Here is a 17,082-nt window from a genome sequence, read left to right as displayed (position 1 = left end):
TTCAGTGATGGATCTCTGATCCCCTGAGGTGTGGGGAAAGAATACATTTTCTGATATTTTAATGAATAACAGTGCTCTGAACCCAAATAGTGGCTTGTGTGATAAGGTTGGGAGGGAAAGATTATTCAATAAGGGTGGCAAGCTATGCAACGTTTAGGAGCTTTGGCTCTGAATGGAACAGATTTTAGGGTCAAATCTTGTTTCCACTCAGCACTGTGACCCTGGGAAACGTTTCTATAACATCTATAATTGTAAAGTGACAGCAGTAATAGTACCTGTTTTATAGGATTGTAAAAGGATTAAGAGATACTGCCTATAAAGTTGTAGGAAGTAGACGTCAATAAATGTTAGCATCTGTGTTATAATTTTTTAATGTTTTATTTTCATATAAGTTCAAACTTAAGGAAAATAATACATATAAATCCTGTGTCCCCTTTACACGGATTCGCCACTTGTTTGCTGTAACATTCTGAATGTATGTATAATGTGTTTTTTCTGAATCATTTGAGAATAAAGTGGAGACATCATGCCTCTTTGCCCTGGATACTTCAGCATGTATTTTCTCTTACATAATTACAATACAGTTATCAAAATCAGTAAATTTAATATTGAAACATGCCATTATCTATTCCATAGTCCATATTCTAAAATTTCATCAGTTTTCCCAATTAAGTCCTTTATAACTATTTTTTCCCATTCCAGGATTTATTTTTATTGTTTTTAATAATGATAGCAAAAATGAAGGTGTCAGTCAACACAAGCCCTACATATCTAGTTGTGCAGACCAACAGAGGGCTGATCTGATGATGGACTTGTGTTCATCAGTATCATGTCATCCTAATGGCTGCAAAAGGGCTTTGGGGCCAAGTGCGAAGGGTGGTGGTCATCAGAGCAGGGGAGGTAGCCTTGTAACTGGGGTTGAGAGCTGTTGTTTTTTGGGGTACAGAGGTCTAGGGCAGAAACTGTGGGAGGAAGGAGATGGAGATAAGAAAAGCTGTAGGAGAACACCTGCGTGTCTGAAAATAAGGCTTAATCGGAGCCATGCCATCACAAAATCTAGCTTCTCAGTAAATTTCATGGGTTTTCATCATATGTAGTCTTTTTAGGCCAGTGGTTTTCAAACTGTGTTCTTTACTGTTTCCCAGATTACACAAACATTACGTTCAAATTTCATTTTTTAGTCCAGCTTTCAAAGCAATTAAAGTAGGTTAAAAGAAAAATACACTTGAACATGTCATATACCAAATTTGACATGCTGGAGGTCGCTGGTGCACTCACTTGTAATCCATGTTCATTCTCTTTGGGGCAGATCTTGGCTTAAACCTTCTTTTGCCATCTCCGTGGATTTTAAGGTTTTCCAGAGCTATTCCTCCACACTCCCCATTTCACATTTATGTTTTCAGGAGAGCCTAATTATACTCATTGTTTGAAGGAAATGTTTAAATTTGAGCTTATAAAATACATTTATATAATACAGTGCTTTTTTATCTACTTTATTTTTTGAGGTTTCACATGTTACTAGAAAAGACTTCTGCTGTTTATATGTTTTTTAAAAGTTAGAAATCCTTATTACATTCCCCAGGGGACTGCATCTTGGGCTCTTGTAGCATCCTCCTTCCCTAGGTCTCTCTTCCACCAGCTCTTTATTCCTGCACATCCTTCTTGAGCAGCCAGTACCTGTTCTCTGTCCTTTCTCCATGCGCAACCATCTAAATATTTCCTTTCTTGCTCTGATATTCTAGTGGCCCCTCTCAGGAACTCATAGGAGTTGTTTGTTTTTATGTGCTGACTGGGTAGTAGTTGTACACTGTAACAAAGTCACACCATACAGAGTAAAAGACGAGTCTCCCTCCCTCCCTCTTCTTGGAGTCACCCATGTCTTTCCCAAGAAAAGCCACTGTTACCATATTGCATATTCATTCTTTCAGAGATGGGCTCTGCATCTACACCGGCAAGCACACATATACACAATACAGCATATTTTTACAGTCCTGTCGACCTTCTGCCCACACTGCTCTGCACTTTACTCTCTTTTGGAGGTATTTCCCTGTGGTACAAATAGAGCTGCCTCTCTCTCTCTTTTTTTTTTTTTTTTTTAATATATCATCTCATTTAATGCTCACGACAGCCCTAAGAAGTAGGTGCCATTATTACTATCCTCATTTTTTTTTTTAACTTTTGTCTTTTACTGGGTCTCTTTTTTTTTTTTTTTTTTAAATCAGTCATCAATTTTATACACATCACTTTATACATGTCAATCCCAATCACCCAATTCAGCACACCGCCATCCCCACCCCACCACAGTTTTCCCCCCTTGGTGTCCATATGTTTGTTCTCTACATCTGTGTCTCAACTTCTGCCCTGCAAACCGGCTCATCTGTACCATTTTTCTAGGTTCCACATACATGCGTTAATATACGATATTTGTTTTTCTCTTTCTGACTTACTTCACTCTGATTGACAGTCTCTAGATCCATCCACGTCTCAACAAATGACTCAATTTCGTTCCTTTTTATGGCTGAGTAATATTCCATCGTATATATGTACCACAACTTCTTTATCCATTCGTCTGTTGATGGGCATTTAGGTTGCTTCCATGACCTGGCTATTGTAAACAGTGCTGCAATGAACATTCGGGTGCATGTGTCTTTTTGAATTATGGTTTTCTCTGGGTATATGCCCAGTAGTGGGATTGCTGGGTCATATGGTAATTCTATTTTTAGTTTTTTAAGGAAGCTCCATATTGTTCTCCATAGTGGCTGTATCAATTTACATTCCCACCAACAGTGCAAGAGAGTTCCCTTTTCTCCACACCCTCTCCAGCATTTGTTGTTTGTAGATTTTCTGATGATGCCCATTCTAACTGGTGTGAGGTGATAGATACCTCACTGTAGTTGTGGTTTGCATTTCTCTAATAATTAGTGATGTTGAGCAGCTTTTCATGTGCTTCGTGGCCGTCTGTATGTCTTCTTTGGAGAAATGTCTATTTAGGTCTTCTGCCCATTTTTGGATTGGGGTGTTTGTTTCTTTAATATTGAGCTGAATGAGCTGTTTATATATTTTGGAGATTAATCCTTTGTCCATTGATTCATTTGCAAATATTTTCTCCCATTCTGAGGGTTGTCTTTTCGTCTTGTTTATGGTTTCCTTTGCTGTGCAAAAGCTTTGAAGTTTCATTAGGTCCCATTTGTTTATTTTTGTTTTTATTTCCATTACTGTAGGAGGTGGATTAAAAAAGATCTTGCTGTGATTTATGTCAAAGAGTGTTCTTCCTATGTTTTCCTCTAAGAGTTTTATAGTGTCCGGTCTTACATTTAGGTCTCGAATCCATTTTGAGTTTATTTTTGTGTATGGTGTTAGGGAGTATTCTAATTTCATTCTTTTACATGTAGCTGTCCAGTTTTCCCAGCACCACTTATTGAAGAGACTGTCTTTTCTCCATTGTATATCTTTGCCTCCTTTGTCATAGATTAGTTGACCATAGGTGCGTGGGTTTATCTCTGGGCTTTCTATCTTGTTCCATTGATCTATGTTTCTGTTTTTGTGCCAGTACCATATTGTCTTGATTACTGTAGCTTTGTAGTATAGTCTGAAGTCAGGGAGTCTGATTCCTCCAGCTCCGTATTTTTCCCTCAAGACTGCTTTGGCTATTCGGGGTCTTCTGTGTCTCCGTACAAATTTTAAGATGATTTGTTGTAGTTGCGTAAAAAAAATGCCATTGGTAATTTGATAGGGATTGCATTGAATCTGTAGATTGCTTTGGGTAGTATACTCATTTTCACAATGTTGATTCTTCCAATCCAAGAACATGGTATATCTCTCCATCTGTTGGTATCATCTTTAATTTCTTTCATCAGTGTCTTATAGTTTTCTGCATACAGGTCTTTTGTCTCCCTAGGTAGGTTTATTCTTAGGTATTTTATTCTTTTTGTTGCAATGGTAAATGGGAGTGTTTCCATAATTTCTCTTTCAGATTTTTCGTCATTAGTGTATAGGAATGCAAGAGATTTCTGTGCATTAATTTTGTATCCTGCAACTTTACCAAATTCATTAATTAGCTCTAGCAGTTTTCTGGTGGCAGTTTTAGGATTCTCTATGTATAGTATCATGTCATCTGCAAACAGTGACAGTTTTACTTCTTCTTTTCCAATTTGTATTCCTTTTATTTCTTTTTCTTCTCTGAATGCCGTGGCTAGGACTTCCAGAACTATGTTGAATAATAGTGGTGAGAGTAGACATCCTTGTCTCGTTCCTGATCTTAGAGGAAATGCTTTCAGTTTTTCACCATTGAGAATGATGTTTGCTGTGGGTTTGTCATATATGGCCTTTATTATGTTGAGGTAGGTTCCCTCTATGCCCACTTTCTGGAGAGTTTTTATCAGAAATGGGTGTTGAATTTTGTCAGAAGCTTTTTCTGCAGCTATTGAGATGATCATATGGTTTTTATTCTTCAATTTGTTAATATGGTGTATCACATTGATTGATTTGCATATATTGAAGAATCCTTGCATCCCTGGGATAAATCCCACTTGATCGTGGTGTATGATCCTTTTAATGTGTTGTTGGATTCTGTTTGCTAGTATTTTGTTGAGGATTTTTGCATCTATATTCATCAGTGATATTGGTCTGTAATTTTCTTTTTTTGTAGTATCTTTGTCTGGTTTTGGTATCAGGGTGATGGTGGCCTCATAGAATGAGTTTGGGAGTGTTCCTTCCTCTGCAATTTTTTGGAAGAGTTTGAGAAGGATAGGTGTTAGCTCTTCTCTAAATGTTTGATAGAATTCACCTGTGAAGCCATCTGGTCCTGGACTTTTGTTTGTTGGAAGACTTTTAATCACAGTTTCAATTTCATTACTTGTGATTGGTCTGTTCATATTTTCTGTTTCTTCCTGGTTCAGTCTTGGAAGGTTATACCTTTCTAAGAATTTGTCCATTTCTTCCAGGTTGTCCATTTTATTGGCATAGAGTTGCTTGTAGTAGTCTCTTAGGATGCTTTGTATTTCTGCGATGTCTGTTGTAACTTCTCCTTTTTCATTTCTGATTTTGTTGATTTGAGTCGTCTCCCTCTTTTTCTTGATGAGTCTGGCTAATGGCTTATCAATTTTGTTTATCTTCTCAAAGAACCAGCTTTTAGTTTTATTGATCTTTGCTATTGTTTTCTTTGTTTCTATTTCATTTATTTCTGCTCTGATCTTTATGATTTCTTTCCTTATGCTAACTTTGGGTTTTGTTTGTTCTTCTTTCTCTAGTTTCTTTAGGTGTAGGGTTAGATTGTTTACTTGAGATTTTTCTTGTTTCTTGAGGTAGGCTTGTATAGCTATAAACTTCCCTCTTAGAACTGCTTTTGCTGCATCCCATAGGTTTTGGGTCGTCGTGTTTTCATTGTCATTTGTCTCTAGGTATTTTTTGATTTCCTCTTTGATTTCTTCAGTGATCTCTTGGTTATTTAATAATGTATTGTTTAGCCTCCATGTGTTTGTGTTTTTTACGTTTTTTTCCCTGTAATTCATTTCTAATCTCATAACGTTGTGGTCAGAAAAGATGCTTGATATGATTTCAGTTTTCTTAAATTTACTGAGGCTTGATTTGTGACCCAAGATGTGATCTATCCTGGAGAATGTTCTGTGCGCACTTGAGAAGAACGTGTAATCTGCTGTTTTTGGATGGAATGTCCTATAAATATCAATTACATCTATATGGTCTATTGTGTCATTTAAAGCTTCTGTTTCCTTATTTATTTTCATTTTGGATGATCTGTCCATTGGTGTAAGTGAGGTGTTAAAGTCTCCCACTATTATTGTGTTACTGTCAATTTCCTCTTTTATAGCTGTTAGCCGTTGCCTTATGTATTGAGGTGCTCCTATGTTGGGTGCATATATATTTATCATTGTTATATCTTCTTCTTGGATTGATCCCTTGATCATTATGTAGTGTCCTTCCTTGTCTCTTGTAACATTCTTTATTTTAAAGTCTATTTTACCTGATATGAGTATTGCTACTCCAGCTTTCTTTTGATTTCCATTTGCATGAAATATCTTTTTCCATCCCTTCACTTTCGGTCTGTATGTGTCCCTAGGTCTAAAGTGGGTCTCTTGTAGACAGCATATATATGGGTCTTGTTTTTGTATCCATTCAGCAAGCCTGTGTCTTTTAGTTGGAGCATTTAATCCATTCACGTTTAAGGTAATTATCGATATGTATGTTCCTATGACCATTTTCTTAATTGTTTTGGGTTTGTTTTTGTAGGTCCTTTTCTTCTCTTGTGTTTCCCACTTAGAGAAGTTCCTTTAGCATTTGTTGTAGAGCTGGTTTGGTGGTGCTGAATTCTCTTAGCTTTTGCTTGTCTGTAAAGCTTTTGATTTCTCCATCAAATCTAAATGAGATCCTTGCCGCGTAGAGTAATCTTGGTTGTAGGCTCTTCCCTTTCATCACTTTAAGTATATCATGCCACTCCCTTCTGGCTTGTAGAGTTTCTGCTGAGAAATCAGCTGTTAACCTTATGGGAGTTCCCTTGTATGTTATTTGTCGTTTTTCCCTTGCTGCTTTCAATAATTTTTCTTTGTCTTTAACTTTTGCCACTTTGATTACTATGTGTCTCGACGTTTTTCTCCTTGGGTTTATCCTGTATGGGACTCTCTGCGCTTCCTGGACTTGGGTGGCTATTTCCTTTCCCATGTTAGGGAAGTTTTAGACTCTAATCTCTTCAAATATTTCCTCTGGTCCTTTCTCTCTTCTCCTTCTGGGACCCCTATAATGCGAATGTGGTTGTGTTTAATGTTGTCCCAGAGGTCTCTTAGGCTGTCTTCATTTCTTTTCATTCTTTTTTCTTCATTCTGTTCTGCAGCAGTGAATTCCACCATTCTGTCTTCCAGGTCACTTATCCGTTCTTCTGCCTCAGTTATTCTGCTATTGATTCCTTCTAGTGTAGTTTTCATTTCAGTTATTGTATTGGTCATCTCTGTTTGTTTGTTCTTTAATTCTTCTTCTAGGTCTTTGTTAATCATTTCTTGCATCTTCTCAATCTTTGCCTCCATTCTTATTCCGAGGTCCTGGATCATCTTCACTATCATTATTCTGAATTCTTTTTCTGGAAGGTTGCTTATCTCCACTTCATTTAGTTGTTTTTTGGGGGTTTTTTCTTGTTCCTTCATCTGGTATATAGCCCTCTGCCTTTTCATCTTGTCTATCTTTCTGTAACTGTGGGTTTTGGTCCACAGGCTGCAGGATTGTAGTTTTTCTTGCTTCTGCTGTCTGCCCTCTGGTGGTTGAGGCTATCTAAGAGGCTTGATGGGAGGCTCTGGTGGTGGGTAGAGCTGACTGTTGCTGTGGCGGACAGAGCTCCGTAAAACTTTAATCCACTTGACTGTTGATGGGTGGGGCTGGGTTTCCTCCCTGTTGGTTGTTTTGCCTGAGGCAACCCAACACTGGAGCCTACCTGGGCTCTTTGGTGGGTCTAATGGCAGACTCTGGGAGGGCTCACGCCAAGGAGTACTTCCCAGAACCTCCGCTGCCAGTGTCCTTGTCCCCACGGTGAAACAGAGCCAGCCCCCGCCTCTGCAGGAGACCCTCCAACACTAGCAGGTAGGTCTGGTTCAGTCTCCCCCGGGGTTACTGCTCCTTCCCCCGGGTCCCGATGCGCACACTATTCCGTGTGCGCCCTCCAAGAGTGGGGTCTCTGTTACCCCCAGTCCTGTCAAAGTCCTGCAATCAATTCCCACTAGGCTTCAAAGTCGGATTCTCTATGAATTCCTCCTCCCGTTGCCGGACCCCTAGGTTGGGAAGCCTGACGTGGGGCTCAGAACCTTCACTCCAGTGGGTAGACTTCTGTGGTATAAGTGTTCACCAGTCTGTGAGTCACCCACCCAGCAGTTACGGGATTTGATTTTACTCTGATTGCGCCCCTCCTACCGTCTCACTGTGGCTTTTCCTCTGTCCTTGGACGTGGGGTATCCTCCTTGGTGAAGTCCAGTGTCTTCCTGTTGATGATTGTCCAGCAGCCAGTTGTGATTCTGGTGTTCTCGCAAGAGGGAGTGAGAGCACGTCCTTCTACTCTGCCATCTTGGTTAATCTCCGCCTCTTTCTGTTGAGTGGCGGTTTGATATCCCATTTTTTGGATGCTGCAATAAATAACCTTTTACCTGCTTAATTTAGGACATGTGAGAGTATTTCTGTAGGATCAATTCCTCAAAGTAGGATTGCTGGAAGAGTGTGTCATGTGTAGTTTGTTTTTTTTTTAAGAAGGAATGTTATCTTTTATTTATTTAGTTAGTTTTGGCTGCGTTGGGTCTTCGTTGCTGCATGGGCCCCCTCTAGCCGCAGTGAGCAGGGGCCACTCCTCACCGCAGTGTGCGGGCCTCTCATCGCTGTGGCCTCTTGTTGCGGAGCATGGGCTCTAGGTGCGCCAGCTCAGTAGTTGTGGCTCACGGGCTCTAGCGCGCAAGCTCAGTAGTTGTGACGCACGGGCTCAGCTGCTCCGCGGCATGTGGGATCTTCCCAGAACAGGGATTGAACCCATGTCCCCTGCATTGGCAGGCGGTCTCGGAACCACTGCGCCACCAGGGAAGTCCCTTATGTGTAGTTTTGACAGTAGTTGCCACACTGCCTTCCAAAGAGGTTCCACCAACTTATATTCCCACCAGCCTGGTATGAGAGTGCCCGTTTCTTTACACACTCAGCTATATATTTTGATATATATATGTGTGTTTGATACATATATTTGTGGCCCAGAATGTGGTCTGTCTTAGTGAATGTTCCATGCAGGCTTGAGAAGAATGTATATTCTGCTGTTGCTAGATGGATTATTTTATAAATGTCAGTTACATCAAGGGGGTTGATAGTGCTGCTCAGGTCAACTATATCCTTATTGATTTTCTGCCTGCTTGATTTATCAGTTGCTGACAGAGGAGTGATGATAACTCAAACTATAATGGTTGATTACTCTATTTCTTTTCGGCAGTCCTATCAGTTTTGTTTTTTAAATTTTATTTATTTATTTATGGCTGGGTCTTCTTTGCTGAGCACGGGCTTTCTCTAGTTGCAGCGAGCGGGGGCTGCTCTTCGTTGCGGTGCGCAGGCTTCTCATTGTGGCTTCTCCTGTTGTGTGGAGCATGGGCTCTAGGTGCACAGGCTTCAGTAGTTGTGGTGCGCAGGCTCGGTAGTTGTGGCACACGGGCTTAGTTGCTCTGTGGCATGTGGGATCTTCCCGAACCAGGGCTCGAACCTGTGTCCCCTGCATTGGCAGGCAGATTCTTAACCACTGCGCCACTAGGGAAGCCCCTTAAAGGTCTTTTGGCCATTCAGTTGGAAGTGATGATGTGCTGGGACTCGTGTCCAGCCTGTGGCTCTCTGGTCTTGCACTCACTGGGCCCTCAGCCTGCAACCCACTCTGTCACAGCTCTGCACGGCTTCCTCTCCTGCCTCATTTGGGTCTTTATCCACCATCACTCCCTCAGAGAGGTCTTTCCTCTTGAAGCTGCCCCCTTGCCTCCTTCCCCATGTCGTGTTCTGTCCATTACCCTGCTTTTTGGTTTCCTCCGTGGCACTTGGGCGCTGACTGAACTCTTCATGGCAGGGTGCACAGTCTGTCTTTCCTCTAGTAGGCGAGCTCCCCGCCGTGTTGACACTTCCATCTCTAGTACCGAGAATAGGGCTGGTCACCTAGTGGGTGCCCAGTAAACACGTGTTAAGTAATTGACTCTTTCCTTGCTTGTGTCATTTTCTTTTGAACCTACCAGCATCGTTGGATTTTCCATATTGGACTGTTGGCAAAGCTGTAGGACTCTGTGTGAGTTTGCTGTCTGAACCTTGGGATGCCACGTCCCAAAGCAGTTCTATCAAGAGGTGGCGCAGATTCCAGACATGTCGTCCATAAATGTGCTGTAGGGAGCTGGGGTCCAGCCAGAGACACAGTACGTCTCCCCTGCCCAAGGCCCAGTGCACGCACCCCAAGATTCCTGTCTGCAGTGAGGGCCTGCTGGGGTCCTCAGGGAAAAGGTGGCCCCATGCTCCAAGTTGGGCACTTGGCCTGGAAGAGAGACAGGAACGGGCTAGAACAGCTTCAAAGAACTTCACGAGCAGGAATAAGAGAAGTCGCTGTTACGTAGCAGCTATCTTAATTGTGACTGGTGCCCTTAGGCAGGGTTGCAGGGAAGAGGTGAGCTGTGGCAGTGGGGCTCATGAGTGGTGGACACCCCTGGAGAAATGAGGCTCAGGGCTGCTCCGGAGTCAGCGCCCACTGCCTCCAGGGCTTCCACAGTCCTTTATTCACATCTTCTCTCCATGTGCCAGGCCCTGGGCTAGCCCTGGGGATGCAGCCCTGAAACAGGTGTTATCTCTATGCTTAGAGACCTCAGAGTCAAGAGGTGAGAGAAGTTGGATGTGTGTCAGCAAGGGACTCCCTGCATTCTGTCACTCCAAGGCAGGATTATTTATAGGACCTTCCCTTCAGAAATAGCCCTTTAAAGCAGCCATTCTCAGGTTTTGGGGTTTCAAAAAGTTAGGGTAGGGAATTCCCTGGCGGTCCAGTGGTTAGGGCTCCACGCTTCAACTGCAGCGGGCCTGGATTCGATCCCTGGTCAGGGTACTAAGATCCCGCATGCCGTGCAGCGCGGCCCAAAAAAAAGTTAGTGTTGCCCCCATTTCTTATTATGCTTAGGACAAGGTTTTTTTTTTTTTTTTTTTTTTTTTAGTTAAACCTATCATCTACTATTTATTACTGTCTTCATTTCATAACAGAAAGGGCCTTTCTTTGTCCAGTTTTATTGAACTGTAATTGATATGCAGCACTAAGTTTCAGGTATAGAACATAATAACTTGATTTACATATATTGTGAAATGATTGCCACAACAAGTTTAGTTAACATTCACCATCTCATATACATACAGAAAAAAGAAAAAGGAAAAAAGTGTTTTTTTCCTTGTGATGAGAAATCTAAGGATTTACTCTCCGGACAACTTCTAGTTGACCACCTTCATACAGTTTCCCTTCCCTCCACTTCCAAAGGGCATTTTAATTCTAAAAGTAGGAGGGATGATATCATCCTAGAATAAAATTAGCTGTATGAAAACCAGTTTCTGAAAAGCTCCCTGTTGTTTTCTCTTTCCCATTTCACCGGCACTGGTGAAACTGTCCTGGACCAGCACTGACTCCGGGCCGGCGTTGGCAGCCACTGCACATGCTCCGTGAGAGCAGCCTCCGTGTTGTGTCTTGTAGATCGTGACAGACCAGCAGACAGGACAGAAGATCCAGATAGTCACCGCAGTGGACGCCTCCGGATCCCCCAAGCAGCAGTTCATCCTGACCAGCCCAGATGGAGCTGGAACTGGGAAGGTGATCCTGGCTTCCCCGGAGACCTCCAGTGCCAAGCAGCTCATATTCACCACCTCGGACAACCTCGTCCCTGGCAGGATCCAAGTAAGACCTGTTGATAGGTGTTTGTTTCAGCACTTCCGCTACTGCCCTTGTTCTTGACTCTTAACCTCTACCATGGAGGCCAAATCCATCTCTAGAAGGTTCTTTGGGGACCTGCAAACATGGTGGGTTGCTGCCTCGGCTAAAGTAAAAAACCAGCAAATGAGTGGCAAGGCCCAGAAGGCAGCCACTGCAGTGCTCAGGTGGAATGGAATTTGAGCCAGCAAATCAGTGGCCCCACAGGAGACTGACCTGAGCAGTTGGCATGAGCCACTGGAGAATTGTTCTCAACCAAGGCCACGTGGTGGCAGCCCTTGGCCTGTGATGCTTTAGGGGCACCACCAGGGGCTGACTACAGTCAGGTGAGGACCGACTTGTTCTAACTCTTACTTCGGACTGGCCCAGCTCTTTATTCTGATCTTGTTCCTGTGAGCCCCTCCGTTCTGCCCTGGTTCTCCCTCCTGTGGCAGGCGGGATGGGGTTGGGGCAGGTACAGGAAGGAGGAGAGCAAGGACTGGAAGAAGAGCAGGGTTATTGGGAAGCACTGAACTTCCAAGTCCAACACTCAGAGAAGCAGGGACTCAAGGCCAGTGTCCCATGGTGGCCAAGCATGGAGCATGTTTAGTCCAGGTCAGGGTGCAATCCATGGTCTTGTTTGGTTCTGGTTTTTAAGTTTTTTAAAAATTTGTGGTAACATATAAAATTTACTATCTTAATCGTTTTTAGGTGTCCAGTTCAGGGGCATTAAGGACATGCACACTGTTTTGCAGCCATCACCATCACCCATCCCCAGAGCTCTTCATCTTCCCAAACTGAAACTCTGTCCCCACTGAACAACTTCCATTCCCCACCCCTCAGCCCCTGACCACCACTATTCCACTTCCTATGGGTCTGACTACTCTAGGGACCTCACATAAGTCGAATCCTGTAATATTTGTCCTTTTGTGACTGGCTAATTTCACTGAGCACAATGTCCTCAAGGTTCATCTGTGTTTTGTCTTATGTGTCAGAATTTTCTTCATTTTAAAGGCTGAATAATATTCCACTGTATGTATAGACCACACTTGGTTTTTCCATTCATCTTTCAGTGGACACTTGGGTGGCTTCGACGTTTACTGTGAATAATGCTGCTAAGAATCCATGTGTTTTGCAGGGAGATTTCTACTATGGAGAAAATTCAGGAAGGAAAGGGTTTTTTTCCTTCCACTGGATTTGGGTTCAGAACACCAATATGTTCAGCTTCCAGAGCTGTACTTTTGAGACACCTCCTAATGCCATTAGTAAATACTTCCTCATTCTTCCTTTCCCAGTGTACATTCTGATCATCTGGAATCAGAGTTCCTCACTGCTTGCTTCGACTCCTTGCTTGTGAAAGGATGGCTGGTGGTTCTGTTGCATGTCTTATAAGAGGTCGTTGCACATAATGATTTCTGTATATATTCTCACTGTACATAAATCATTTTAAGGCTTATTGTTAGTACATGATTTAATAACAGCTATTTTTCACTTTCTCATGTTGAAACCAGTTACATTACTCTTCCAAATGAGCAGCACTGTGGGTCATCTGGAAAGTCACCTCCAAGTGAAGGAGAGAGAGCAGGTTTCAGAGGCCACCTGTCCTAGTCCCTTCACCCCCAGCTGCCTCACGAGAGAGCTAGTTATTTAGTCAGTAAAGCTTAATTACTTTTCTGCCAAGTAAACCTCTCTGTGTACTTTCAAGCTGTTTCATGAGAATAGAGAAGCAACCAAAAAGACCTTGAGTATCTTCATGTTGGAGCATCCGCCTGTGAGTCCCCACACGGCCCCTAGTCCTAGGTGGTTGGGGTGGCCAGATAGGAGGGTAGGTCACTGAAAACCAGTGTCCGACCCTGGACAAGCCCACCGCCACCCACCACCGCTGAAGGGGCTTGGTCCAGATGAGCGGCCACGCCATTCCTGGTGGCAGATTCAGTTGTCACGTGGCATTTTCCCAGTTCTTCCCAGAGTTCTTAGAAACCCGAGATTAGGAATTCACAGTTCAACATGACTTTGCTTAGTGCTCTGGTTTTTCATCAGCACTCTGCTTATTTCCTGATTCTTCTTAGATCGTCACGGACTCTGCTTCTGTGGAGCGTCTTCTGGGGAAGGCCGACGTCCAGCGGCCCCAGGTGGTAGAGTACTGTGTGGTGTGTGGCGACAAAGCCTCAGGTGAGTAACCAAAGGCCATGCTGGGTGCACATCAGGGGCCAACATCATGCACCAAATCCGGGGCAGGGGAGGGTTGTAGGTTTCAAAACATGAACTCCACTCTTCTTATTGGGGTGGTGATGTAAATAAGCAAATCAGTTTGTCAGATTATAAGAATCAAAAGGAAAAATCAAGAAACTATTTCTGCGATTTGTAAATCTTGGTTGGGTGTCAATTATTTTTGTACTAGTAAGAAAGAAATTGGGACTTCCCTGGTGGTCCAGTAGTTAAGACTCCACGCTTCCACTGCAGGCGGTGAGGGTTCAATCCCTGGTCGGGGAACCAAGATCCCAGATGCCACGCACCCCCCGCCCCCCAAAAAAATAGGGCAATCATTTCATTAGTCTGGTTAATATCTGCTCAGTTCTTTGCTGTTTCACAAGATGTGTTTGTTGTCTATCCCTCCCTCGTCCTAACTGTAGCTACCTCTGTCATGCCCTCACTATAACCCAGTGTGATAAACAGGAGGGGGCATGCGATTCTGGCTGGAGTCCCAGGGTCAGGAAAGGCCTGAAGTCACATTGGTGACCTTGGTGGTTGAGTGGTGTGTGCTGTCAGGTAAAGCAGAAGGGTGTTCCAGCTGGCGGGACCAGTGCCTGGAGAGTTTAACATCCATACCCACCATGTCTCTGGGGAAGCATTCCTGGGCTTCCATGGTTAGGAGGTGGGTACAAGGAGACTAAAGAAGATGTCTGACCCAAAAGCTCAGACTTCAGCCTGCTAACAGTGGGAGCCATAGAGGGTAAGTGATGCTAGGGACGCTGACCTGAGTTCTGAGATGACCACTTGGTTCTGCTTTATTCTGTGGTCACTACATTCGTAGGAACTTTGGATACTTTGTGGTCCTGGTTTAAAAAAAAAAAAAAAAAAATGCTGAGCCAAGCCTCTTAAAAGGAAGACAACCCCAGGCAAGCACCAACTGAAGGCCGGAAGCTCCAGCCCCTCCCGCTCATGCCTCAGGTGCTGTGCTCTTGCCCCTTCTCTGAAGCCCTTGTCTGCCCCAGCAGGCAGGGGCCAGCGCTGCCTCTGTCCTCATCACCCTTTTGTTCAGATCTCTGGGCACTGGATGTGTTCTTTTCTAGTTGCTTCCTTACAGGCCTGTCTTCCTCTCCAGAATGTGTTCTTTTTTTTAGAGCAGGAACCGTGTCTGACCCCTTCATCTCTATATCCCCATCTTGTTGCTCAGCAAGGAGAGACACTCTGCAAACTTTCGAACAAGTGAATGAAGCATGAGCATAGCAGAGGCCACAGAATCTGCTTGGCTTTCCCTTCTGGGCTTAAAGCGCATGACAGGCTTGCAGTGCCATTGTCTCCAGATATTAGAGATCACTCTAAGGCCTAGAGAGCCCGAGGAAATCCACTGCAAGGAAGGAAATATGTCCACAGAGTCATTTCAGCATGACTCTTCTTAAAGGCACACAGTTGAGACCCTCCAAGTGCAGAGTTGGAGAACGGCTCCACGCGCCAAAGCTTAGGGCCATGGGTTGCTCTGCAGCCGCCATCCACCGTGACCCTGGGAACTCTGACCCTGCAGTGTAGTTATGACCCTGGGTTACATGAGACCAAACCAGGAGAGCATACGCGAGGGCGGTCCCAGCTGGGAATGTGAGGACGGGTAAACTCACGTGCGGCTCTTTTTAATGTGGGAGGGAATTAGAACTTAGAGACCCCCAAAGTAAACAAGCTTAGAAAAAAGAACTGGCGGCCTTCCTTTGGCCTGGGCTCACATGGTCACGCCCCCCACCCCGGGTCAGTCTGGGGCCCAGGACATGACGCACACAGAGGGAGTAAATGCAGGATGAGACCCTTTGGGCTAACAAAACACAAGCTTGTGTTTGCTCTGTGACATTCTTGATGGGACAGGGGAGCTGAGGGCCTTCACCAGGCAGGTCTGCAGAGCCGGGCCCAGTGAGTACAGCGGACGGTGCAGCCCAGCCATCATCCGCGAGCTCCTGCTGTGCACTCGGAGCACCGAGGTCATGCCATTTACCAGCGGCCGCATTACCTGTCTGAGCTTCCGTTTGTCCATCATGACCTCACAGGGCTACTTTAAAGATGGTAGAAAAATGTGAAGGCCCCGGGTGCCATGCTTAGTGCTCAGGCCTGTGGTTGGCCCGTGGCTGCTGGCATCTGACCCTGCACACCAGTCCCCGATAGACTTACCTTTCTCTTTCAGGCCGTCACTATGGGGCTGTCAGTTGTGAAGGTTGCAAAGGTTTCTTCAAAAGGAGCGTAAGGAAAAATTTGACCTACAGCTGCCGGAGCAATCAAGACTGCATCATCAATAAACACCACCGGAACCGCTGTCAGTTTTGCCGGCTGAAAAAATGCTTAGAGATGGGCATGAAGATGGAATGTGAGTAACTATTAAAAAACCACTTGAGTTAATAAGGAGGGCGAAAGTGAGGTTTCCATGCCTGGCGTTAAAATACTCTAACAGTATCTGCTGAGGCTTCATTTTGGTTCACCTTCAGGGTCAGCTCAGTGATGCGGCGCTGATACCACTAGGGTTGGTTGGTTTCCACAGTGGAAGCCTAGTCCAGATAATTTGGGAGGCAGCATGTGGAGTGGGATGAACACAGGCTTTGGGGTAAAGCTGATACCACGTTAGCTCCAGCCCTGCCCCCAGGAGCCGGGAGACCTCGGGAAGTCATGTGGCCTCTGAGCCACAGGTCCCCGTCCATGAAATAGCACCCTTGCCTTCCTTACATGATGCGTATGGGGTCCTCTTTTCTTTCTTCTGCAAAGGTCTGTTTTCTTCGTTTGTTTCTGGCATGTGTTCTTGCTCTTGTACCAGATGCTGAAGGAAGAGGTCACTGGTGTCACGTAAAATGGAGCCCCACTGACAGTTAGCAGAAGCTTTCCAGCTCGAGTTGGGCATTAGGATGCTTCCTTTTCCACGTGGGGCATGGGCAGCTCTCTGTTAAGGGCCCACCTGAGGGGGTGTTTCTCCTCCTGGAGAGAGTCCTGTGAGCAGCAGGAAGTGACAGAATGATACCCACACAAACGCCACTCGGTCCTTTCTCGGCCATAGCACCCGCCATCTTGAGCTCCTTTAGATGTGACAACACTTTGGCTTTGAGCCTTTCTCTCCTTTGGCTGCAAAATCCACTGTGGAAGTTGAGCCAGGCGTGTCTAGCACCGAGCTTATCCCGACAGCAGTGGGCTTAGTCAAGAGGACTCCTACCTCTCCCGTGAAGGATGTGGTTTTTAAACATGGGTATTTCTGTTGTGATTTAAGCTGTGCAGAGTGAACGGAAGCCCTTTGATGTGCAGCGGGAGAAACCAAGCAATTGTGCTGCTTCAACGGAGAAAATCTATATCCGGAAGGACCTGAGAAGTCCTCTGATAGCCACACCAACATTTGTGGCAGATAAAGATGGAGCAAGGTCAGTCCCTGTGTTAACAAAGGGCGACACTGTAATCAGCCTTTGGAGCTGATTAGG

General features: G+C 44.5%; 1 protein-coding gene across 2 annotated transcripts in view; it reads left to right on the top strand.

Moving 5' to 3' along the window:
* Positions 1–17,082, top strand: part of NR2C2 (nuclear receptor subfamily 2 group C member 2) — an 83,825-nt gene that overhangs the window by 53,319 nt on the left and 13,424 nt on the right. For both annotated transcript variants that reach the window (XM_059940445.1, XM_059940444.1), the window contains 4 exons: positions 11,213–11,413; positions 13,495–13,597; positions 15,813–15,992; positions 16,878–17,025. In XM_059940445.1, coding sequence (XP_059796428.1) covers positions 11,213–11,413; positions 13,495–13,597; positions 15,813–15,992; positions 16,878–17,025 — 632 coding nt within the window. The remainder of the gene's footprint in view (positions 1–11,212; positions 11,414–13,494; positions 13,598–15,812; positions 15,993–16,877; positions 17,026–17,082) is intronic.

This window comes from Balaenoptera ricei, chromosome 11, assembly GCF_028023285.1.
Source record: "Balaenoptera ricei isolate mBalRic1 chromosome 11, mBalRic1.hap2, whole genome shotgun sequence".
Taxonomy (NCBI): domain Eukaryota; kingdom Metazoa; phylum Chordata; class Mammalia; order Artiodactyla; family Balaenopteridae; genus Balaenoptera; species Balaenoptera ricei.
This window is presented reverse-complemented; position numbering and strand designations above follow the sequence as displayed.